The sequence below is a fragment of the Ovis aries genome, chromosome 10, assembly GCF_016772045.2.
Source record: "Ovis aries strain OAR_USU_Benz2616 breed Rambouillet chromosome 10, ARS-UI_Ramb_v3.0, whole genome shotgun sequence".
NCBI classification, from domain to species: domain Eukaryota; kingdom Metazoa; phylum Chordata; class Mammalia; order Artiodactyla; family Bovidae; genus Ovis; species Ovis aries.
Genome location: NC_056063.1, coordinates 85,516,383 through 85,536,241, shown reverse-complemented (window position 1 = coordinate 85,536,241; position 19,859 = coordinate 85,516,383). Strand labels below are relative to the sequence as shown.

The 19,859-nt window shown below is 55.5% G+C and overlaps 1 protein-coding gene across 1 annotated transcript; it reads right to left on the bottom strand.

Moving 5' to 3' along the window:
* Nucleotides 1-34: 34 nt before the first annotated feature.
* On the bottom strand, nt 35-15,961 carry LOC132657243 (uncharacterized). The gene is made up of 7 exons (XM_060394022.1): nt 15,828-15,961; nt 15,233-15,353; nt 15,004-15,160; nt 10,025-10,129; nt 7,986-8,078; nt 574-654; nt 35-54 (listed from the first exon to the last, which is right to left on the bottom strand). Exons 1-7 carry the CDS (start codon nt 15,959-15,961, stop codon nt 35-37), a joined length of 711 nt encoding a protein of 236 aa, XP_060250005.1.
* Nucleotides 15,962-19,859: the final 3,898 nt, after the last annotated feature.

Here is a 19,859-nt window from a genome sequence, read left to right as displayed (position 1 = left end):
CTCCGCCCTGAGCCTCCCGTGGGATCCCAGCGGCTCAACTGGCGATGCCCTGGTCTGCGGGCAGCGAGAGGAAGGGCTGTGAGGCTACGAGGTGGGTTTGCATGGAGGAGGAGGAGGGAGGGTGGGTTTAGGGGAGGTTCTCAGCAAGCGAAGAGCAGATACAGAACACAGCTCCAGAGGCTCGAGAGGCAGAGGCCGAGGCGTCTGAAAAGGCCTGGGAAGCAGGTCCCAGGTGGGAGGTGCCGGCGGCGAGGGGCGTGGCTGCCCACCGGTGCGATGACCTCCCTGGGCCTGGGCACCAGGGCACGTGGGTGTGCGACAGTCCCCCTCAGCCCCATTATCTCTGGAAAGAGGCTCAGTCTTGCTCAGTTCAGCCAAGGAGGGGGCGGAGCCTGCAGGTGGCTGGTGACCCCGGGACTGTGGGCTCTGGTGTGGGGCTCGCAGGGTCCCCCTAGGATGGAGGCTCCTCTCCAGAGCTGCTCACGGCTCCCGAGGGTCCTCTGAGCGGGCTCAGGGCTTCCCTTCTCGCCAGGGGGACGACCCCTCTCGTCACCACACCGCTGTTCACTTTACCTGAAGATTTTCCGATATTTTGAAGGATCATGTCCAGAACCGATTGTTTCAGTTGTTGGTCAGTTTTGGGGTGCTTCTTTCCTGGGGGAAAAATTAATAGAACAATCAAGCCTTTTGAAAGTTAAGGCAAGATTCCAAACGTCTTTTCAACATTAAAAAACCATGAGCTCCAAGACAGCAGCACCTCACGGAGCCCGAGGCGTGGCCTGTGGCCTCGGGCGGGGCCGTGGGTACACCCTTCCTCCCAGGCAGCTATCGCCGTGGAGTCCAGGTGGGAAAACTCAGTGCATTGTAGCGAACTGAATCCAAGATGTGTAGAGATGAAACTCTCATGACCAACTGGGTTTATTCTGGGAATACAAGGCTGGTTCAACACTCAAAAATCAATTTGGTGTAACTCATCATATAAGCATTAAAAAAACAAAACAGTTGATCATTTCCAAAGATCAGTGATTGGTGAATGAGGACGTGTGGGCTGTAAGTTATTGTGTTAAAAGCAGTGACCTCTGCTTTTCTTGCCTCTTTTCTCTTGATGAGGGTGGATCAGCACCTACTCTAATGAATGCAGTTTTGTTGATGAGACGCTCACCCGGGCTTCCAGGAGTCGTCTCTGGCCGCTTCTGTGCCAGGACACATAAGCCGTGGGAGCAGGAGCCACGTTGCCCCCAGAGGCTAAACTCTGCACCGTCTGGCTTTTTATCAACAAAGTCCACTGTGCCTACGACAGGCACCGAAACAGACTTGGCTGAGACTCAGCACCCGATTCACCATCAGAACTCGGGGCAGAGCGGGCCTCACCGTCAGAACGCTCAGTGAACTCGAGGCATAGGGGGGCTTCACCGTCAGAATGCTCAGTGAGCTAGGTCACCATCAAAATGCCCAGTAAACTAGGAGTAGACAGGGACTTCACCATCAAAACGCTCAGTGAATTCAGGGCGAATGGGAGCTTCACCATGAAAACGCTCAGTGAACTCGGGGTGGACGGGGGTGGGGACTTCACCATCAAAATGCTCAATAGACTCGGAGCAGACCGGGACTTCACCATCAAAACGCTCAGTAAACTAGGAGTAGATGGGAACTTCTTCAGCCTAATGAAAGGACTACTCTATTAAAAATGCCCACAGCTAACATCTTTAGTAAAAGCATTCTAAATGTTTTCACTCTTAAGTTAGCAAAGAATGTCCATTCTAACCACTTCTATTTAACATTCAGCACTGTATTGGAGCTGGGGTAATAAGGCAAAAAAAAAAAAAAAGATATATATGTATGTATATATGTATATGTATATAAATACAACTGTTCACAGATGATATGATTATAAAGAAAATCCTGATGATTCTGCAGGCAGTTTCCTGGAACTGAAGGGCGGGTTGCCCAGGGTGACGGTTGCAGGATCAGTGTAAAACAACCACATTTCCATACACTAGAAACAGACAACTGGGAATGAAAAGTACCATTTGCAACAACACCAAGAATTAGTAAATGTGTATGTATAAATATGATCAAATAAATGCATGGTTTTAACCACTGATGAGAAGAGGCACGGGAGACCTAAAGAAAGAAGTCACTGCAGTTTCGAAGACTAGATATTGTCCAGATGTCGGCTTCTTCCCAAGTGGTCTGCGGAGTTGTAGAAATCCCAATCAAATCCACATCTGATTTTTTTTTTTTTAGAAATTAAAAAGCTGTGTCTTAAAATTTTATGAGAAAACAAAGGAACCAGAAGAGCTAAATTGATTTAGAAAATCAAGACCAAAGTAAGAGGATTCACACTACCTGATTTCAAATATTGTAAACATAGAGTGGCTGATGCAGCGTGGTATCTGAGAAAGAATAGATCTTATGTCAGTGGGATAAAAGAGAGAATCCAGAAATAGACCCACACACATGCCTTTGACTGATGGACACCATCTGGCAATTGAAGAGCAAAATGTCAGCAAAAGCAACTCAACAGAGAAAGCTGAGCTTGTTCAACAAATGGTGTTGAAACAATGGAACCTTGATGTGCGAGAAAGACCCACGCAAGCCGTCTGTACCTTGCGTAATGTGCACCATTAACTGGCCATAGTCCCAACGTAAAAGCTGCAGCCGTAAAACGTCCAGGAAAACACAGAAAGCATTTGTGACACCAAAAACATGATCCAGAAAATGAAAATTGATAAATTGGACTTGATCAATATTAAGAACTTCTGATCTTTGAAAAGCAATGTTATGCAAATGAAAAAGCAAACCACACTCTGGTAGAAAATATTATCCAATCACGTATCTGATGACGGACTTGTATCCAAAATATACAGATGCTTCTCAAAATGCATTAAGAAAAGAAACTAATAATGGACAAAATATTTGAACAGAGGTTTGACCGAAGAAGATAGGCATATGCGTGCATGCTCAGTCGTGTCCAACTCTTTGTGACCCCTATGGACTGTAGCCTGCACCGGGCTCCTCTGTCCATGGGGTTCTCCAGGTAAGAACGCTGGGGTGGACAGGCGTATCCTACAGGCAAGTGAACAGGACAAGATGCGCAACACTATCGGTTACTCACTTCAGTTCAGCGCAGTCACTCAGTCGTGCCCGACTCTTTGCAACCCCATGAATCGTAGCACTCCAGGCCTCTCTGTCCATCACCAACTCCTGGAGTTCACTCAGACTCACGTCCATCGAGTCAGTGATGCCATCCAACCATCTCATCCTCTGTCGTCCCCTTCTCTTCCTGCCCCCAATCCCTCCCAGCATCAGGGTCTTTTCCAATCAGTCAACTCTTCTCATGAGGTGGCCAAAGTATTGGAGTTTCAGCCTTAACATCAGTCCTTCCAATGAACACACAGGTCTGGTCTCCTTCAGAATGGACTGGTTGGATCTCCTTGCAGTCCAAGGGACTCTCAAGAGTCTTCTCCAACACCACAGTTCAGAAGCATCAATTCTTTGGCTCTCAGCTTTTTTCACAGTCCAACTCTCACATCCATACATGACCACTGGAAAAACCATAGCCTTGACTAGACGGAACTTTGTTGGCAAAGTAATATCTCGGCTTTATAATGTGCTGTCTAGGTTGGTCATAACTTTCCTTCCAAGGAGTAAGTGTCTTTTAATTTCATGGCTGCAATCACCATCTGCAGTGATTTTGGAGCCCCAGAAAATAAAGTCTGACACTGTTTCCACTGTTTCCCATCTATTTCCCATGAAGTGATGGGACCATATGCCATGATCTTCGTTTTCTGAATGTTGAGCTTTAAGCCAACTTTTTCACTCTCCACTTTCACTTTCATTAAGAGGCTTTTGAGTTCCTCTTCACTTTCTGCCATAGGGGTGGTGTCATCTGCATATCTGAGGTTATTAATATTTCTCCCGGCAATCTTGATTCCAGCTTGTGCTTCTTCCAGTCCAGCGTGTCTCATGATGTACTCTGCATAGAAGTTAAATAAGCAGGGTGACAATATACAGCCTTGATGTACTCCTTTTCCTATTTGGAACCAGTCTGTTGTTCCATGTCCAGTTCTAACTGTTGCTTCCTGACCTGCATACAGGTTTCTCAAGAGGCAGGTCAGGTGGTCTGCTATTCCCATCTCTTTCAGAATTTTCCACAGTTTATTGTGATCCACACAGTCAAAGGCTTTGGCATAGTCAGTAAAGCAGAAATAGATGTTTTTCTGGAACTGTTGCTTTTTCCATGATCCAGCGGATGTTGGCAATTTGATCTCTGGTTCCTCTGCCTTTTCTAAAACCAGCTTGAACATCAGGGAGTTCACGGTTCACGTGTTGGTTACTAGAGGAATGAAAATCGGCACTACAAGAAGATGCCCCTGCAATTAGATTTGTTAAATAGTAGAAATAGCAAATATTGCGGAGGATCCAGGAAAATCTGTTTCGACAGTTTCTTCCAAAGTAAAACATAGTTACCATGCCTCTAGATATTTATTTAAATGAAATGAAAATTTGCATCGACCCCAAAGCTACTCTACACGGTTGCAGTGGCTTTATTTAACATTCCAAAGCCTGACAACAGTTCGGATGTCACTCCCCTGGTGAGGAATAAGCAAGCTGTGGTTCAACTGGAGCGTCACTCACGCAGGAGGAGGGGGGTGGCAGACGCACGCGTGACTGGGCAAATCGCTGATGGAGGAGACCAGACTCGGTCTAGGCAGCCAACGACACCTCACCTCGTGTCCATATTCCAGGAAAGGCAGCGTCGGAGGGACAGGAAACAGGCCGGCCCTTGCAGGGAGGGGGCAGCCAGGGGCTGAGTGCACGGAGGCGCGGCGCTTGGGCGATGGCCCCTTCTGTGTCTTGTTCTCGGCGCTGGCGACATGGCGCTATTTGAGGAAGCGGGACGCAGAGGAAGGCGGGTCTCCCTGCGTGCACGTCACACCTTCGTGGAGGCCGGCCTTTCTCACGGATGAGGCTCTGTCTGCCCGTGCTCTTTACCTGTACTTCTTTAATCCTCACAGTAGCTCCACAGGGGAAGGCTCTATTGTGTGTGTCTGCTCAGCCATCAAGCCGAAAGGAAATCAGTCCTGAATATTCACTGGAAGGACTGATGCTGAAGCTCTGGTATTTTGGCCACCTGATGTGAAGAGCTGACTCATTGGAAAAGACCCTGATGCTGGGAAAGACTGAAGGCAGGAGGAGAAGGGGACGACAGAGGATGAGATGGTTGGATGGCATCACCCACTCAATGGACATGAGTTTGAGCAAGCTCTGGGAGTTGGTGACGGACAGGGAGGCCTGGTGTGCTGCGGTCCATGGGGTCGCAAAGAGTCGGGCACAACACAGCAACAACATGGTCAGTCGTGTCTGACTTTTTGAGACCCTGTGGACTGCAGCCCACCAGGCTCCTTCGTCCATGGGATTCTCCAGGCAGGAATACTGGATGAAGTGGGTTGCCATTTCCTTCTTCAGAGGATCCTCCTGACCCAGGGATCAAACCTCTTGCGTTGTAGGTTAATTATTTACCACTAGCCTCAGCTTTGGAGAAGGCAATGGCACCCCACTCCAGTACTCTTGCCTGGAGAATCCCATGGATGGAGGAGCCTGGTAGGCTGCAGTCCATGGGGTCACTAAGAGTTGGACATGACTGAGCGACTTCACTTTGACTTTTCACTTTCATGCATTGGAGAAGGCAATGGCAACCCACTCCAGTGTTCTTGCCTGGAGAATCCCAGGGACGCGGGAGCCTGGTGGGCTGCCGTCTATGGGGTCGCACAGAGTCAGACATGACTGAAGCGACCTAGCAGCAGCAGCAGCCTCAGCTCACAGATGATGGCACAGAAGTTCAGGGAGGCGAAGCAGTGTCACGGGATCAGGAGCAGTTTCATGGAGTTGGCTTTATCTCTGGCAGCTGAAGGAAGTTCTAGATAAATCTGTGTCTCTGGGCGCTGGCTGCTGGCTTTATCTCTGGCAGCTGAAGGAAGTTCTAGATAAATCTGTGTCTCTGGGCGCTGGCTTCTGGCTTCTAGACTGATGATGTCAGGTCCAGCGTGAGCACACACCTATAAGGCAGATCCTGCCTTGTTCTGCACGGCAACGCTTCCGGCTCACTGACGAACTCGAGTGGAGCCACCAAGAGAAAGGCAGGAAGGACTGTGTTGGGGAGCAGTCGGAGCCGCTGCCCTGCCCCAGTGGCCTCTGGGAAACTCTCTGCTGGGGGTCTCCCAGCATCCCCGAGAGGGGCCCCTTGCAGGTTCCCGGGCTCTGGCCCCAGGACTTCCCAGGCGGGGCCTCAGATCTCACATCCGAGAGCTGAGCTGTTGCATCGCTCCACGTTCCTGCCTGACAACCAGGCTCCAGGCAGATACGCACTCTCAGCCCACAGATGAGAGCTACCACACTCCTGGTGAGGCCCGCGGGCGCCCTGCCCGAGCAAAAAGTCCAGGCTCAGATGCCGGAGGACCTGAGTCGTGGCTTCTCCGGGGCCGCAGCTCCTCATGGGGTGCTTGGGTGGACTTTAAACTGCAATGGGCTCTGAGCACCCAGAGCTGCGGCGGGTTTGTCCTGAGCAGCCCTCTTCTCAGGTACCTGGGTGTCACCCTCATGGGGCTGCGACCTGACCGCCCGGGAGGAAGGAACATAGGAAAAAAGATGAGCCTCCCTGAGCCTCAGTCCGTTTCCGAATCGAAGTAAGATGGCCACATCTTAAACTTTATTTTGATTATTGTTTGAGTCAGGAAGCCTTGTTTGGGTTTACCCCATAGTTAGCAGTTTGCTTTAAAGTTCTGTGAGTGTGAAACTGTCAGGATTTACCAGTCACATCAATGATGCATCAGCTTAACTCAGGCATTAAAGTTATTTTTTGGTAACACTCCCTAGAAAGCAATAGGCAAGTATGCGCTGTGTGCTTAAAGTGATGCTGAAAGATTGGAAATAAAGGAAAGGAGATGAAAGACATGTGATGAGGACCGTAGAACAGCGATGGATGGAACTGAAGAAGATTCAAAAGAGAAAGGACAGATAGGCCCTTGGATTGGAAGAATTAGTACAGTTAAAATGGATGTATTACTCAAAGCAAGCTACAGATTTAACAGTCCATGTCAAATTACCCACGACACTTTTCACAGAACCAGAACAAATAATCCTAAAATTTACACGGAACCACAAAAGACCCAGAACTGCTAAGGAAAAAGAACAATCCTGGAGGCATAATCCTCCCGGGCTTCAGATAAGCGCTGCAGAGCTACGCCAATCAAAGCCGTGCGGCACTGGTGCAGAAGCGGGCACAGGGCCACGTGACGGGAGAGAGCCCGGAAGTAAACCCGCACGCCTACGGCCAGTTAATCCACGGCAAAGGAGGCAAGACTGTACAGTGGAGCAAGGACAGTCTCTTCAATAAATGGTGCTGGGAAAACTGTGCAGCGACATGTAAGAGAATGGGATTAGAGCGTTCTCTGTCTGTCAGGGTTCAAGCACCCAGATGCTTGCTTCTGGGGCTTCCTCAACGGGGACACCAGCAGGGCACTCAGGGGGCTTCCTGGCCTGTGGTCATTGTTCCGTGACGTATGTAAGTCAGACAGTCCCGCCGCACACCTGAACGTGTCCAGTGACGTGTGTCAGTTCTGCCTTAATGCAACCGGAAGGGAAACGGAAAAGCACTGTAATGTTGCCTGAAGAAGCAAGTTACAGAGTTTATACCGTATGTTTCAACTGTATTTTAAACATAAGCCTTGAAAAATGACTGGAAGGAAAGAATAGAAGGAAAGATCTTGATGAAAAGAATGGTCTTTAAAATGTGAGCTGTCCAAACTCACTCTCAATTAGAAAATTGCAAATTAAAACAAGACGGGAACATGTTCCTCACCCACCAGCTTGGCGGTAACTGACGAGCGTGAGCACGCATGGAGGGGAGGCTGGGTCCCACAGCCTCTCCTCTGCATGCGGGGTGCGAGCGGGGAGGGGGTGGGTCGGCCGGCTGCTGTTACCGTTACTGTGGAGACTGTCTGCAGTGCCTGAGGTCTGTGAGTCACGGTAGTCCTCGGGGCCACTGGTTTGGTAAGACGCGTCCAAACTGGGTTCTTGGATGAAGATCATGGGGAAAAAGGGAAACATTTGCGTGATTACATACTTGGCTACATCTTGGCTCACACTTTGTCTTTAGAAGTTTGGGTTAGAACACCACTCTTGTTTTCAGATTTTATTGGAAAGTGTTTGGGGAAGTTATTGTGTATAATGAATACCGGGGTCAGGCATTATCTGACTATTAAGATTACAGAGTCACTCCTTTTTTGACCCCTTATCCCAGTCCTAAGAATTTTCCCTGGAGATTCATCGCCAACAACAGAAACATCCACACGTGCCAGGCTGTTCATTGCAGCAGGGTCTGTGGTGCTCGTAGCTGCAGAGGGTGGAAAGGGGTGAGAAGGCTGCGCCCAGATAGCAGCACACTCGTGCGGCTCACACCCTGTGGGCACCGCGCAGCTGCGAGAGCTAGACGAGACCATCCTTACACGGAGGGATTCTCAGGTTTCAAGGCTGAGTGGGGGAAAAAGGCCAGAGGAGACTTACGGTGTGAACCCCTGCAGCAGTGAGGGAGGGACACACGAATATCCCTCATCTCCTCATCTGTGCAAAACGAGACCGGCAAGGACAGGGTGGAACTGACAAGACTGGTCCCCTGCGGCCGGGTGGGGTCCTGGGAGGGTGGTGCTGTAGAGTCAAATGTAAATGAAGTGAAGTCTCTCAGTGGCACCTGACTCTCTGCGACCCCATGGACTGTAGCCTGCCAGGCTCCTCCCTCCGTCCATGGGATTTTTCCAGGCAAGAATACTGGAGTGGATTGCCATTTCCTTCTCCAGAGGATCTTCCCAACCCAGGGATTGAACCCGGGTCTCCTGCATTGTAGGTAGATGCTTTTACCATCTGAGCCACCCGGGAAGTCTGTAAACAAGTATTTATAATTAACAGGAAGAAGGGAGTGACATGGAAATCAAACAGCAGCAGGGAGCTGATGATGGAAAGAAGCCACGTGTGGAGTGCCTCGTGGGGAGGGGCAGCCCTGGGCCACACTAAATCACGGGTGTCATTCTGCAGCGGGGAGCCTGGATTTTCTCTAGGGGGGGTGGGGGCAGCATCCTGAATCCAGGACTGAGCAGTGATTGAATATGTTGTAGAAAGTGGGGGCCAGGTTTCTGACAAAGTGGTACCGAAAGGAGCCTCAAGAAGGGTCCTGAAAGAACCCCGTGATGCTCGAGGGGTGCACTGTGGTTTAGAGAGAAACAAGCGGAGCAGGGAGGCAGATGAGGGACCCAGCACAGAGGTGCATGTCTGTGCGTGTGGGCGTGTGTCTGAGTCTGCTTCTGCCCAGGGCGTGCTGTGCTGCCAGAGAGTGAGGACGTGCCTGAAAGGCTGGGGCGACGAAGGATAGAAAAACTAAACGGAAGGCGTTCCAAGGCAAGTTCGGGGCAGTGTGGACAAAGAAAATAACGACGTTAACGTGCTAAAATTGACCGAATAGAGTAAATATGAGTGTGAATGGGTACTAAGAAGCATTTAAATACGCACACACATGCACACATATTTACAAGGGGCAAGCTCTTTCTTAAAGCAGAACCCCGGTCAATAAGCAGAGGTGTGTGATGGAAACAGAACACCACTGCTTGGCCAACACCACACTGGGCTGCGGCGATCCGCACAAGGCTGAGTGCGTGCCGCCTTCTGGGACGTTAGAAATATCAGCCCTCTGCCTGCTTTGTATTCCAAATGCCAGCCGCCAGCTCACTGGAGAGACCGGGGGGGCGGGACGGGCTGAAATGCACATCCCCGGGCCCTGCCTGCAGAGACACTCAGCCAGCCGGCCGGAACATGTTCTGAGGCAGCTCCCCTCCCGAGCAGCGGTGATCTGCGGAAAGCAGCCTCGCTCTCCAGCCTGGGCTGTTCGTCCCGGGAAGAGGCATCTCTGTCTGCACCCTGCGGTCTCCCACCACGTCTGAGCTTAGGTGCGGGCCCGCCGGGGTGCATTTACCATTGAGAATTTTGTCCTCAGTCTCCAGGGATATTGGTGACAAGTCTGCAAGCTTGTGGAAACCCTCAGGAACACTGAGCTGGTCACTCTCGTGAATGCTGGCATCTTGAGGAGGAGCATGGGAAAAACGGGAAAGCATGAGTGCAAGGGTGCTCTGACCCACACTGCGCTTTGGAACCTGAGGCGGGGATGCTAACACACTTTTCAGCTCCTGACAACGTGCTCTAGTGAGAACATGCAAAGGCGGGCATTCTCTGACCTCTGAGAACCCAGCTGTTGGGCGGACATTCTGAGAGCTAATCCCAGGAACTGGCATTGGCGTCTGGATGCAGAATTTCAAGAAAACGCTGGCCTCCCTGCTGCTGAACGCGTTCCAGGCTCTGTTGTAGATTTCAGACACACGGCTCTCACCATCACTGAGGGTTAACCGCATGTTCTGTTTGGACCTCAGGGTGCTATTTCCCTTTTCTGTGTGTTTGGACTACGCTAAGCTGCAAACTGGGAGATGGTGAAGGACAGGGAAGCCTGGCGTGCTGCAGTCCGTGGGGTCGCAGAGTCGGACACGACTGAGCGTTTGAACAGCAACAAAGCTGCGCTGGGAAAAGCGGCTGTTTTGTTCGCCACCAGCTCTGTGGCCCGGGGTCAGGCCATTCAGACCCTAGTTTTGTCCCCTGTTGGCTGGAGTCAAGTCCCCGCCCCTGCTCTCAGGAGGCTTAGGGGAGCATCACACTCGAGGGGTAGTTGGAAGCTCTGACCTGCATGCATCCTGGGGTCCTGCAGTGGCTAAACCCCACATGCACCCCAAGCACCAGGCCTCTCCTGCACGTGCCCCCGCAGACCACCCAGAGACAGGAGCTCGCCGCAGACCACCCAGAGACAGGAGCTCGTCTCTGCCCGTCTGGGTTTGACCTTCCCGCCTCGGGAAGATTACAGAAAACATGGGACTACTGTGTCCTTCACACCTCCGTCTGCTTTTGCCCAGGAGTAGCTGATCTCAAAGACGCTGCCAGGTGGGACTGTGCTCACACTCCACAGACCTCCAGGAACATAGACGATTAAGGCTTGAAAAGGGTATACTTGCTTTTTCTCATTGTCGGAGTCGTTGTTAAGGTTGTTGAGGTTGTTATTGTTGGTAATGTTGGTAGTGGTTTTTGTGCTTCAAAAAATGAAGATCTATTTGGCTCCAACATCTCCTTGACTAGAATTTCATCTTGGGAAAAGCACACAAGGATGCATGTCACACCCCTCTGCTCTGCGCGGCCCTGAGGCAGGCGGTGAGAGCAGGGCTGGACACAGGGACCCGAGGCCGGGGAGAGGGACTTGGCTTCTAAACACCTTGTCCAGGGGTGGGGAGACCACTGCCTCCCCAGGTAACTTCTGGAAACCTGAGCTCATCCAGGTGCCTGGACACGCCCGCTGGAGGTAAGATGCTGGACCCCTGCCCGGTGTGGTCCCGATTCTCCCTCTGCCCCTGCGGCCGCACTGTCCCCTTGGAGACACCCTGCCTCTGTGATCTGCGCCCCGCAGGCAGGCAGACAGGCAGGTGCGAGCGTCTTTCCTGGTTTCTACCCCCGACGGCCTGCTTTCTGCCTGTGCGTCCCCGCGCCTGCCCAGGGAGCGTCTAACGCGGGCCCTGGCCTTGGTGCCGGGCAGCCCTGGACCACACCTGGCTCTGCGCTCACCGGACGTTTTCTGACACACGTGTCTCTCGGGCCTCGGGCTTCCTCATCTGTATGACGAGGTCTGCGCTTACCTCATCAGGATTTGTTTGAGGTTCAAACGAAGCCGTGCGTGTAGGACACGGTTAACACAGTCAGGGACCGGGGTGGGGACTGTGAACACATCAATGCCGAGCCCCAGCTTCGAACCCCGCGGCCCAGCCGGCCAGCCTGTCCACGCGCTGGGCTTGTGCTGACTCCCGCCCGGCGGGGTGACCAACCCACCCTGGTTTGCCCTGCCTTTCCTGTTTTAGCAGGAAAGTCCCACAGCCCAGGAGCCCTCGGTCCCAGCAAGGAGGCCGGCTGGGCCCCCGGTTCCAGCTCACGTGGAGACACATGGAAGCATCCACACCTGTGGGCACACGTAATTGTCTCTGGAAAAAATCCCAGGTAGCGATGAGCCGGACAGATGTGCAAGGTGAGAAATGCCTGTGCTGTTAAACCTCGTGTATTTTCCAACTTAAACTTTCCTTTTAGAGAAATGAGACGTTGAACGTGCAAACGGACAACAACCAGACCTGCATCACACAGAGCACGCTGACCCCCGTGTGAGCGCCCTCGGGGCAGCCGGCGGCCTCTGGACGTCACACCTGCAGGACGCTGACCGCTGCCCCTGCAACGACCCTGGAGACCAGACCCCCGCAGCGGCACCGTCAGACCCTCCAGGACAGCGTGAGTCGCTGCCGCTCCCTGACCTGGCGGAGCAGGGTCCTCCCCAAGCGGGCGCCTGACCCCGGCCCCGGGTCTAAGCAGCAGCCCCGCTCAGCGGCGTCCCCGTCACCGCTCCCTTCTGGCGGGGCCTCAGACCCGGCCACCTTCCCGCCTGTGCGGCTTGCACCAGGGTATCTGGGCGACGGCCAGCCCCCCACTCCGCCCAGACGCGGGCATGTTTGAGAGGAGGATGTTCCTTACCGAATACTCCAGGCATATCCTCCTGAACGTTTGTCTTATTCGTTGTAGTTGCTGTACCTGGGGCGGGGAAATAAAAACCCTAGTAGGTTAACAATGTTCCTTGAATTGGCACCGGCTTCTCTCCAAATAGGTTTGGTTTTGTGGGGCCACCAGCCTGCTCGAGGGGAGGGAGGCCTCCCCTCAGGGCTGGTCTGGAAGGAGGTTGGAGGGTGATGACAGGTGGCCCTACTCTGGGAACCAACCCCGCTCCTGGGCAGGCTCACTGGCGCCGCCCTCGGGGAGGGTAAGAAGGGGCACACGTGTCCTTCTGTGAAAACCACACTCTCCTCCCCGATGACGGGTTCCAGCCGCGAGCCTGTCTGGGGCTGAGGATATGGCGTGGAGGAAGGGCGACGGGCACGGCCGTCTGCCCTCTACCCCTCTGCTTGGGGACCTGAGAGCCCGGCCCCTGTGGCCCCTCGTCTGTAAACAGCGGTCCCGGTGGGGGGGCTCTGTCCCTAGGGGCGGGCCTCTGGAAGCCAGTCCTCCAGACTGGGGGGCCCTGGACCCCTGGCTCCACCTTCCTGGCCTCGCTGACCTGAATCAGCCGTGCAGGGCTGGGCAGGGTGCAGAGACCCTGAGCACCGGTCCCCACTGCACCCCCAGGGCGCCTCCCACTCTTCTCAGAGCTGGTGTCGGGGTCCACGTCCTCCACTCAAGGTCAAGATCAGGCCCATCCTTCAACCCCAGGGGGATCAGAGAGCAGACGGTCGGCCCAGGACCCCCGGGACCCCCAGGAGACCAGAGAGCAGACGGCTACCCCGCCCAGGACCCCCAGGGAGCAGACGGCTGCCCCCCAGGACCCCCGGGGAGCAGACGTCCGCCCCCCAGGACCCCCGGGGAGATCAGAGAGCAGAGGCCGCCCCCCAGGACCCCTGGGGAGCAGACGGCCACCCCCAGGACCCTGGGAGAGCAGACAGCCGCCCCCCAGGACCCCCGGGGAGATCAGAGAGCAGAGGCCGCCCCCCAGGACTCTGGGAGAGCAGACAGCCACCCCCAGGACCCTGGGAGAGCAGACGGCCACCCCCAGGACCCCTGGGGAGCAGACGGCCACCCCCAGGACCCTGGGAGAGCAGACAGCCACCCCCAGGACCCTGGGGAGCAGACGGCCACCCCCAGGACCCTGGGAGAGCAGACGGCCGCCCCCCAGGACCCCCGGGGAGATCAGAGAGCAGACGGCCGCCCCCCAGGACCCCGGGCAAGGCAGCCTTCCTGTTGCTGCACACAGAGCGCTCAGGTGGTGTCTGTGGCATTCAAGTTCCAGCGCTAAACCAGTGACGACGCTGATTTTGAAACGGTTTTAATGACGGACAATCTGCATGGCAATTGCTCATCTGCGCACACGCGGGCTCAGAACAATGCAGGGAAACTGCACAGAAAGGTCTGCGCTGCGATGACAATCGCTTCCCAGTGTGCTGACCTCCGTCAGCGCCGCAAACAGAAGCACAGTCCTCTTCGGAGGCGACGTTAGCGAGTCGTTACGGATGGGCACAGCTGCTCCTGCGAGCGCTTTGTTAAAAATATTCTTCTCGTTTCGCGTCTGTCCCTAATTATAACGGAGCCATTGTGCAGGCCCGCCCGCGCGCGTGTGCAGAGAAATATTGATGTTTGTGACGCCCGCCCGGCCCGGGCAGCGCCCTGTCCAGTGTGGCTGCCTGCCCGCCTGCGTCTCCTCCCAACGTCCAGGGTCCACCGGCCCTGTGCCCGCGCGGGGACAACGCTGCTTGCTCCGTGCTTGCACAGTGCGCGTCCTGGCCCCCGGCATGGGCTCGCCGTGGAGCGCTGCGGGTGTGCTCTGCTCCACCCGGGGAAAGCAGGATGGTGACCTCTGTCCCCCCGGGGCCCAGGCCCTCACCCTTCCTGGCCTCGGGGTCAGGCCAGCCTGGTGTCCACTGAGGCTGGAGGCTGGAGCAGAGACCACGGCCTGGGACCAGCCCTGAGCTCCCTCGGGGTCAGGCCAGCCCAGTGTCCACTGAGGCTGGAGGCTGGAGCAGAGACTGTGCCCGGGACCGGCCCTAAGCTGCCCTCAGGGTCGCTGCAGATGCTCTGTCGGGACAAAGAGCCAGACGGGCTCAGGGCTACGTCGGGAGACTTGGGTCCGTCCCGGCCGGAGCGGTTCCTGCGGCGCCGGGGGCGGGGAGCCAGCGCGGGGTGAGCCCTGTCCCCGCCTGTCACAGACCCCGTGCCCCAGCACCCAGGGGAGGCCTCCTTGCAGCACCTCAAGACTCAGTGTCCTGAGGAAAGACCACTGGAGACACCAGCTCCTTCATGGCGAGGTCAGGCAGGGACCCCCCTGCCCTCCCCCCAGACCCGGAGCGGGCTGGGCCTCCCCGGTCACTTGGGGACAGGCCGAGGCCGCGACCTTCTCGGGGGAGCCGCCCAAGCCCTGTGCGGACCTCCAGGGCCGCTCGTCCCCTGGGCACTGGGCAGGGGGCCTGGCAGGGCCTCGTTCCTCGGGCTCGTCCCTCTGAGGAGGGTGGGAGGGGGCCTAGGCTCAGGTCTCCCGCCCCCCGCAGTCCTCGGGCAGCGAGTCACATGCCAGGACGGGGGCGTCCACTGTCGTCTTCCTCGACCCAGGGGTCGGGATGCAGTGGCCGGAGCCCAGCGGGGCCTGCCTGGGTGGGATTCGAACCCGCCGCCTGTAGAGGACGTTCTGAGCCCTGGGGGTGGGGGGGGTTTGGGCGTGGGCCAGGACTGGCCCTGCTTGGGAGTTTTCTTCATTTTGTTAGTGCTTCAGTGACGCTGAAGGTGCGTAAAAGAAAAATGCCCTTATCTTAGCAAGACGCATTTGCAGGGAATCATAAGGCATTTTGGGCGATGCTAAAATACTCCAACAACCACGAAAGCGTGTGTGTGTGTGTATGTGTGTGTGTGTGTGCGCGCAAGACAAGATGGCAAGATGTGTGCGACTGAAACCAGGTAATGGAGCGTCTCTCCACGACTCCTCTGCTGTTGGGTAAGCCAGAAATGTCCATCATAAAAGTTAAAGTATATAATGCATGCTACTCTCCCATCCGAAAAACTCTTTGAATGTAGGATAGCTGGGCAGCTTGCTCCATCCTCCAGGAATAAGTGGTAAATCTGGGGCGGCACGCAGGGGAAGGGCCTGGGAGAACCCCGTGCCCCCGACTCACCCGGGGGCCCCATTTCCTCCCGGCCACGACAACCCCGAGGCTGTACCTGAGGTCACATCGATCGGCGGGAGGTCGGCTCCCTGCCCGCAGTAGAGCAGCAGGACCAGGAGGGTCAGTCCAGTGGTGGCCGCCATGCCCCCCGAGCAGAAGGAGGACCCTCTCCTGAAGGCCCCTCAGCTTCTCCCGCCTCGGTCTCCAGGACACAGCGGAATGCCCAGGGTGTGTGACATCATGGCAAGAGAGGAGCTGGGTCCTGCCCGTGTGTGAGGGGTTGTGACAAGGAAGAGGGGCCCCCCCAGGACCGTGGGGAGCGGGGACCCTTCTCCTCACCCCTCCCTCAGGCCTGTCGGCCCTGGGACCTGGCAAAACCCAGAAATTCTGCTTCGGGCAAAACAGGTGGTTGGAAGGAGGCTGGGGCTCACCAAGCCGCAGAGCTGGAGGCGGCAGGGCAGCGGGGGTGGCGCCCAGGCCTCCCCACGTCCCCAGGGCCCTGCAGCGCCAGCCCCCTTCTCCACCCCGGGGGAATCTCGCCCCACTCGCACCAGTGAGACGACCCCACAGCAAGCCCTCAGGCGGGCCCAGCTGGGCCCTGTGTGTGCAGGCATGTCCGACTTTGCGACCGTGTGGACTGTAGCCCACCAGGCTCTTCTGTCCATGGGATTCTCCAGGCAAGAATACTGGAGCGGGCTGCCATTCCCTCCCCCAGGGGGTCTTCCTGTGTCTCCTGCATTGGCAGGCGGACTCTGTCGTGGAGCCTCCAGGGAGGCCCGTGGGCCTTAAGCCATCCCACCTCCTGATCCTGGACCGCCTCCCTTGTCTGGGGTCGGAGTGGGGTGGCTGGTTCCCCCAGGGCAGGGTGGGCCCAGGTGGACAATCCTCCAGCCACAGGGCGACGATCCTGGACACACAACGGCCGTGCCCCCCAAGCCTGGGACGGACCCTAAAGGTGGTACGCCTGCTGGAGGACTGTGGTGTTTTTCTTGAGGATACCGGGAGCTAACGTGGACGGGTGGGCAGCAGTCTACGCTGAGGAGTGGCCCCAGAGGATGCTGCGAGCACTCCCAGCGTCCGTAGCCTTATTAAACGTGAACGGAGCTTGCGTTCGCAGGTGGCATGGTGGGTTCGTGTCCCACGTGAGCCAGTCCATGGTCTGAGGGCCTTGGGCCAGCATCCTCAAGGGGAAACAGCACCTTGGGAGGACCCACAGTCTGAGCCGCTGTCTGCGGCAGCCAGAGGCAGCAGGGAAGCCAGCGTCCACAGTGACCGTCCAGGGGGGAGCGCACCGCCTGCACCAAACCGAGGAGGTGGAAGCTTCACTACAGCAACCAGCTCCGGAGGTGAAGCTGTCTCGGCCACCATTCAGGTCGGCCCCCGCCTGGGCCGGATCAGAAACCGACATTTCCCCGCGGTTTAGCCTCCACCTGCAGCTCAGACCAAGCAGAGCCAGCCGGCTCACACACAGGAAGCTCCGGACGTCTCCCTGCGAGGGTGTGGGCAGCCCCGCCTCGGGCAGGGGTGTCCTGAAGACTCGCTCCAAACACGCAGAGCTGTCATCTTGCGGGTTCTGGGGGCAGAAGCCCCCACCGGGGCTCCGGGGCGACGGTGAAGGTGTGCTCAGCGCCGCGTGCCTCCTGGGGGCCCCGTGGGGCTGTTTCCTCCTGCTCCCGGGAGGCGCCGCTTTCCTGGGCTGCGATCCTTGCCCTCCCTCCTCGCAGCCTGTCCTGCCCGTCCTGCGTGACCAGTAGTGCCCTGGTTGGCGCCCCCGTGTGCCAGCCGGAGTGGGCCACACCGCCTGCATGGATGGGACAATATTCTGGATGTTTCTGTGAGGCTGTTCAGAGTGAGATTTATGTTTAAAGTGGGGGGGGCTTTGCGGTTACAGTAAGACATATACTGTATAATTCCGCTTATATGAGATACGTGAAGTGGTCAGGGTCATGGAGAGAGAAAGCAGAAGGGTGGAGGAGGGGTGGAATGAGGACTGTTTAAAGGGGACAGACGTTCTGTTTCACAAGATAAAGAGAATTATGGGGCTGCTCCCATTAAACGGTTTAACTAGTTTGTGTGAGATATGGAATTACAGAGTTAAAGCTTGGCAGAAACGGGCTTTTTAGAAGCTAATAATTCTAAGTATATTCTGCTCTTCAAAGAAATGTCTTTTTTTCGAAAAAGGAGCTAGGGGAAGGATGGGGGTGACGACTGAAGAGCCCCAGGACTGTACTTTATATCCCGGAACCTTACACTTGAGCATGCTGAGAGTGTTAGGGTTTATGTTATGTTGTTTTCCAAATTGGGAGGGGAAGCTGTATGGAGATAAGTGCACGGGAGAGCCTGCGGCATGTGGTGAGCACTCAATAAATGCTAGGCATGAGAGGAAACTAAAAAACAACCTGGGTGGTTGTGGGTGCGCCCTGTCCAATCAGCTGAAGGCCTGGATAGAGGGAAAAAAAAGCCTGAAGTGCCCCAAGCAAGAGCGACTCGTGCCGAAGGCGGCGCCAGCTCCTCCCTGGGTCTCCAGCTTGCTCGCCGGCCCTGCCGTCACAGCTGTGAGTCAGTTCCTTAGAAGAAGTCTCTCTATAAACATCTATGGGCCTCCCGGAGAAGGCGGGTTAGCTTGGCTTCTAACAGTCCATCCCAGAACTCAAACCTGAATATGAAGCTGAAGCTCTAATACTGTGGCCGCCTGACGTGAGGAACTGACTCAGAAAAGACCCTGCTGCTGGGAAAGACTGAAGGCGGGAGGAGAAGGGGACGACAGAGGATGAGCTGGTTGGATGGCATCACCGACTCGATGGACATGGGCTTGAACAAGCTCCTGGAGGTGGTGAAGGACAGGGGAGCCTGGAGTGCTGCCGTCCACGGAGTCGCAGAGTCGGACACCACTGAAGTGACTGAGTACGCGTACGCGAATGCATTTTAGGATAATCTGGTCTATATCTGCAAAATATTTTGCTGGAATTTGTGTAAAACCTGTGTATCAATTTGAGGAGGCTTGTTAAAACATTTTTTTTTTTCTGCCTGAATTGATATGACTGAGTGACTCTTTCTTCATTGGCTGGCTAAGATGGCCAGTCACACTGAGGAATTTCCGTAGTTTCATCTTTTTGTCACAGATTGTTTTATCGTTTCTCCATTCTGCTGTTGAGCCCATCTCGAGTTTTATATTCTTTTTAGACGCAGCGTTTGTCAATTCTGAAGCGTCTGTATGCTTCGGCCTTGTATTTTCTCTTTGTTTGCTGAAACCTTCTCTGTCTTTGTTGAGACTTTCTATTTTTTCATTTGTCCCCACTGTGTTTGTAAATGCTTGTTGAAGCATTTTTGCCACCGCTGGTCCCACATCCTCTGCAGAGACTTCTCGCACTTGCTGTTTCAGAGCTGGCGTCTGCTGAGCTTCTGTTCTTGTCCCGCCTGTCGCTTTCCCGGTTCTTGGTGTGGCAGACTGTCGTCGACGGAAGCGTGGACAGTGTGCGGATCACCCTATAAGACGCGGATCTCCGAAGCCTGTCCGTAGCAGGCGGGCCGCTGACCCCAGGCTGGGGTGTTCATTGCTGTCAGCCGGGGTGGGAGCCTGGGCTCCCTGCTCAGCCTGCTCCACCCCGACCGCAGAGGTGGGCTGGCCGCCTTGTCTTCAGCTCCGGGGTGGTGCACGCCACCTTCTGCTGGCGGGCTGGGGGCAGGGGCCACACCTCTTCTGTGCTGTTTGGCTAGAGAGGAGCTGTTCCCATGCAGACACTGCTGATCTCGGGGAGCCGACCCACCTCTTGGTCCTTAGGCTGGAGGGCAGGCTTTTGCGTTCGGATCTCTGGGTGTTTCCAGGCTGGCCGCTCTCTCTGGCGCCTGATGGGAGCCCTGGGCCAAACTGCAGAGGTGGGGGCTCCCAGCCAGGCTGGTCCTCGGGTCCTCGAGCGTCTGAGTTGCCTGCTCCTTCCAGAGGCTTCCCGCGGTTGCTTCGTCTGTGACGTCCAGGCCTTTTCGTGGCACCTAGCGGGAAGAACAGGGAGGACCTCAGTGTCCAAGCCGTAGGAGGCCATG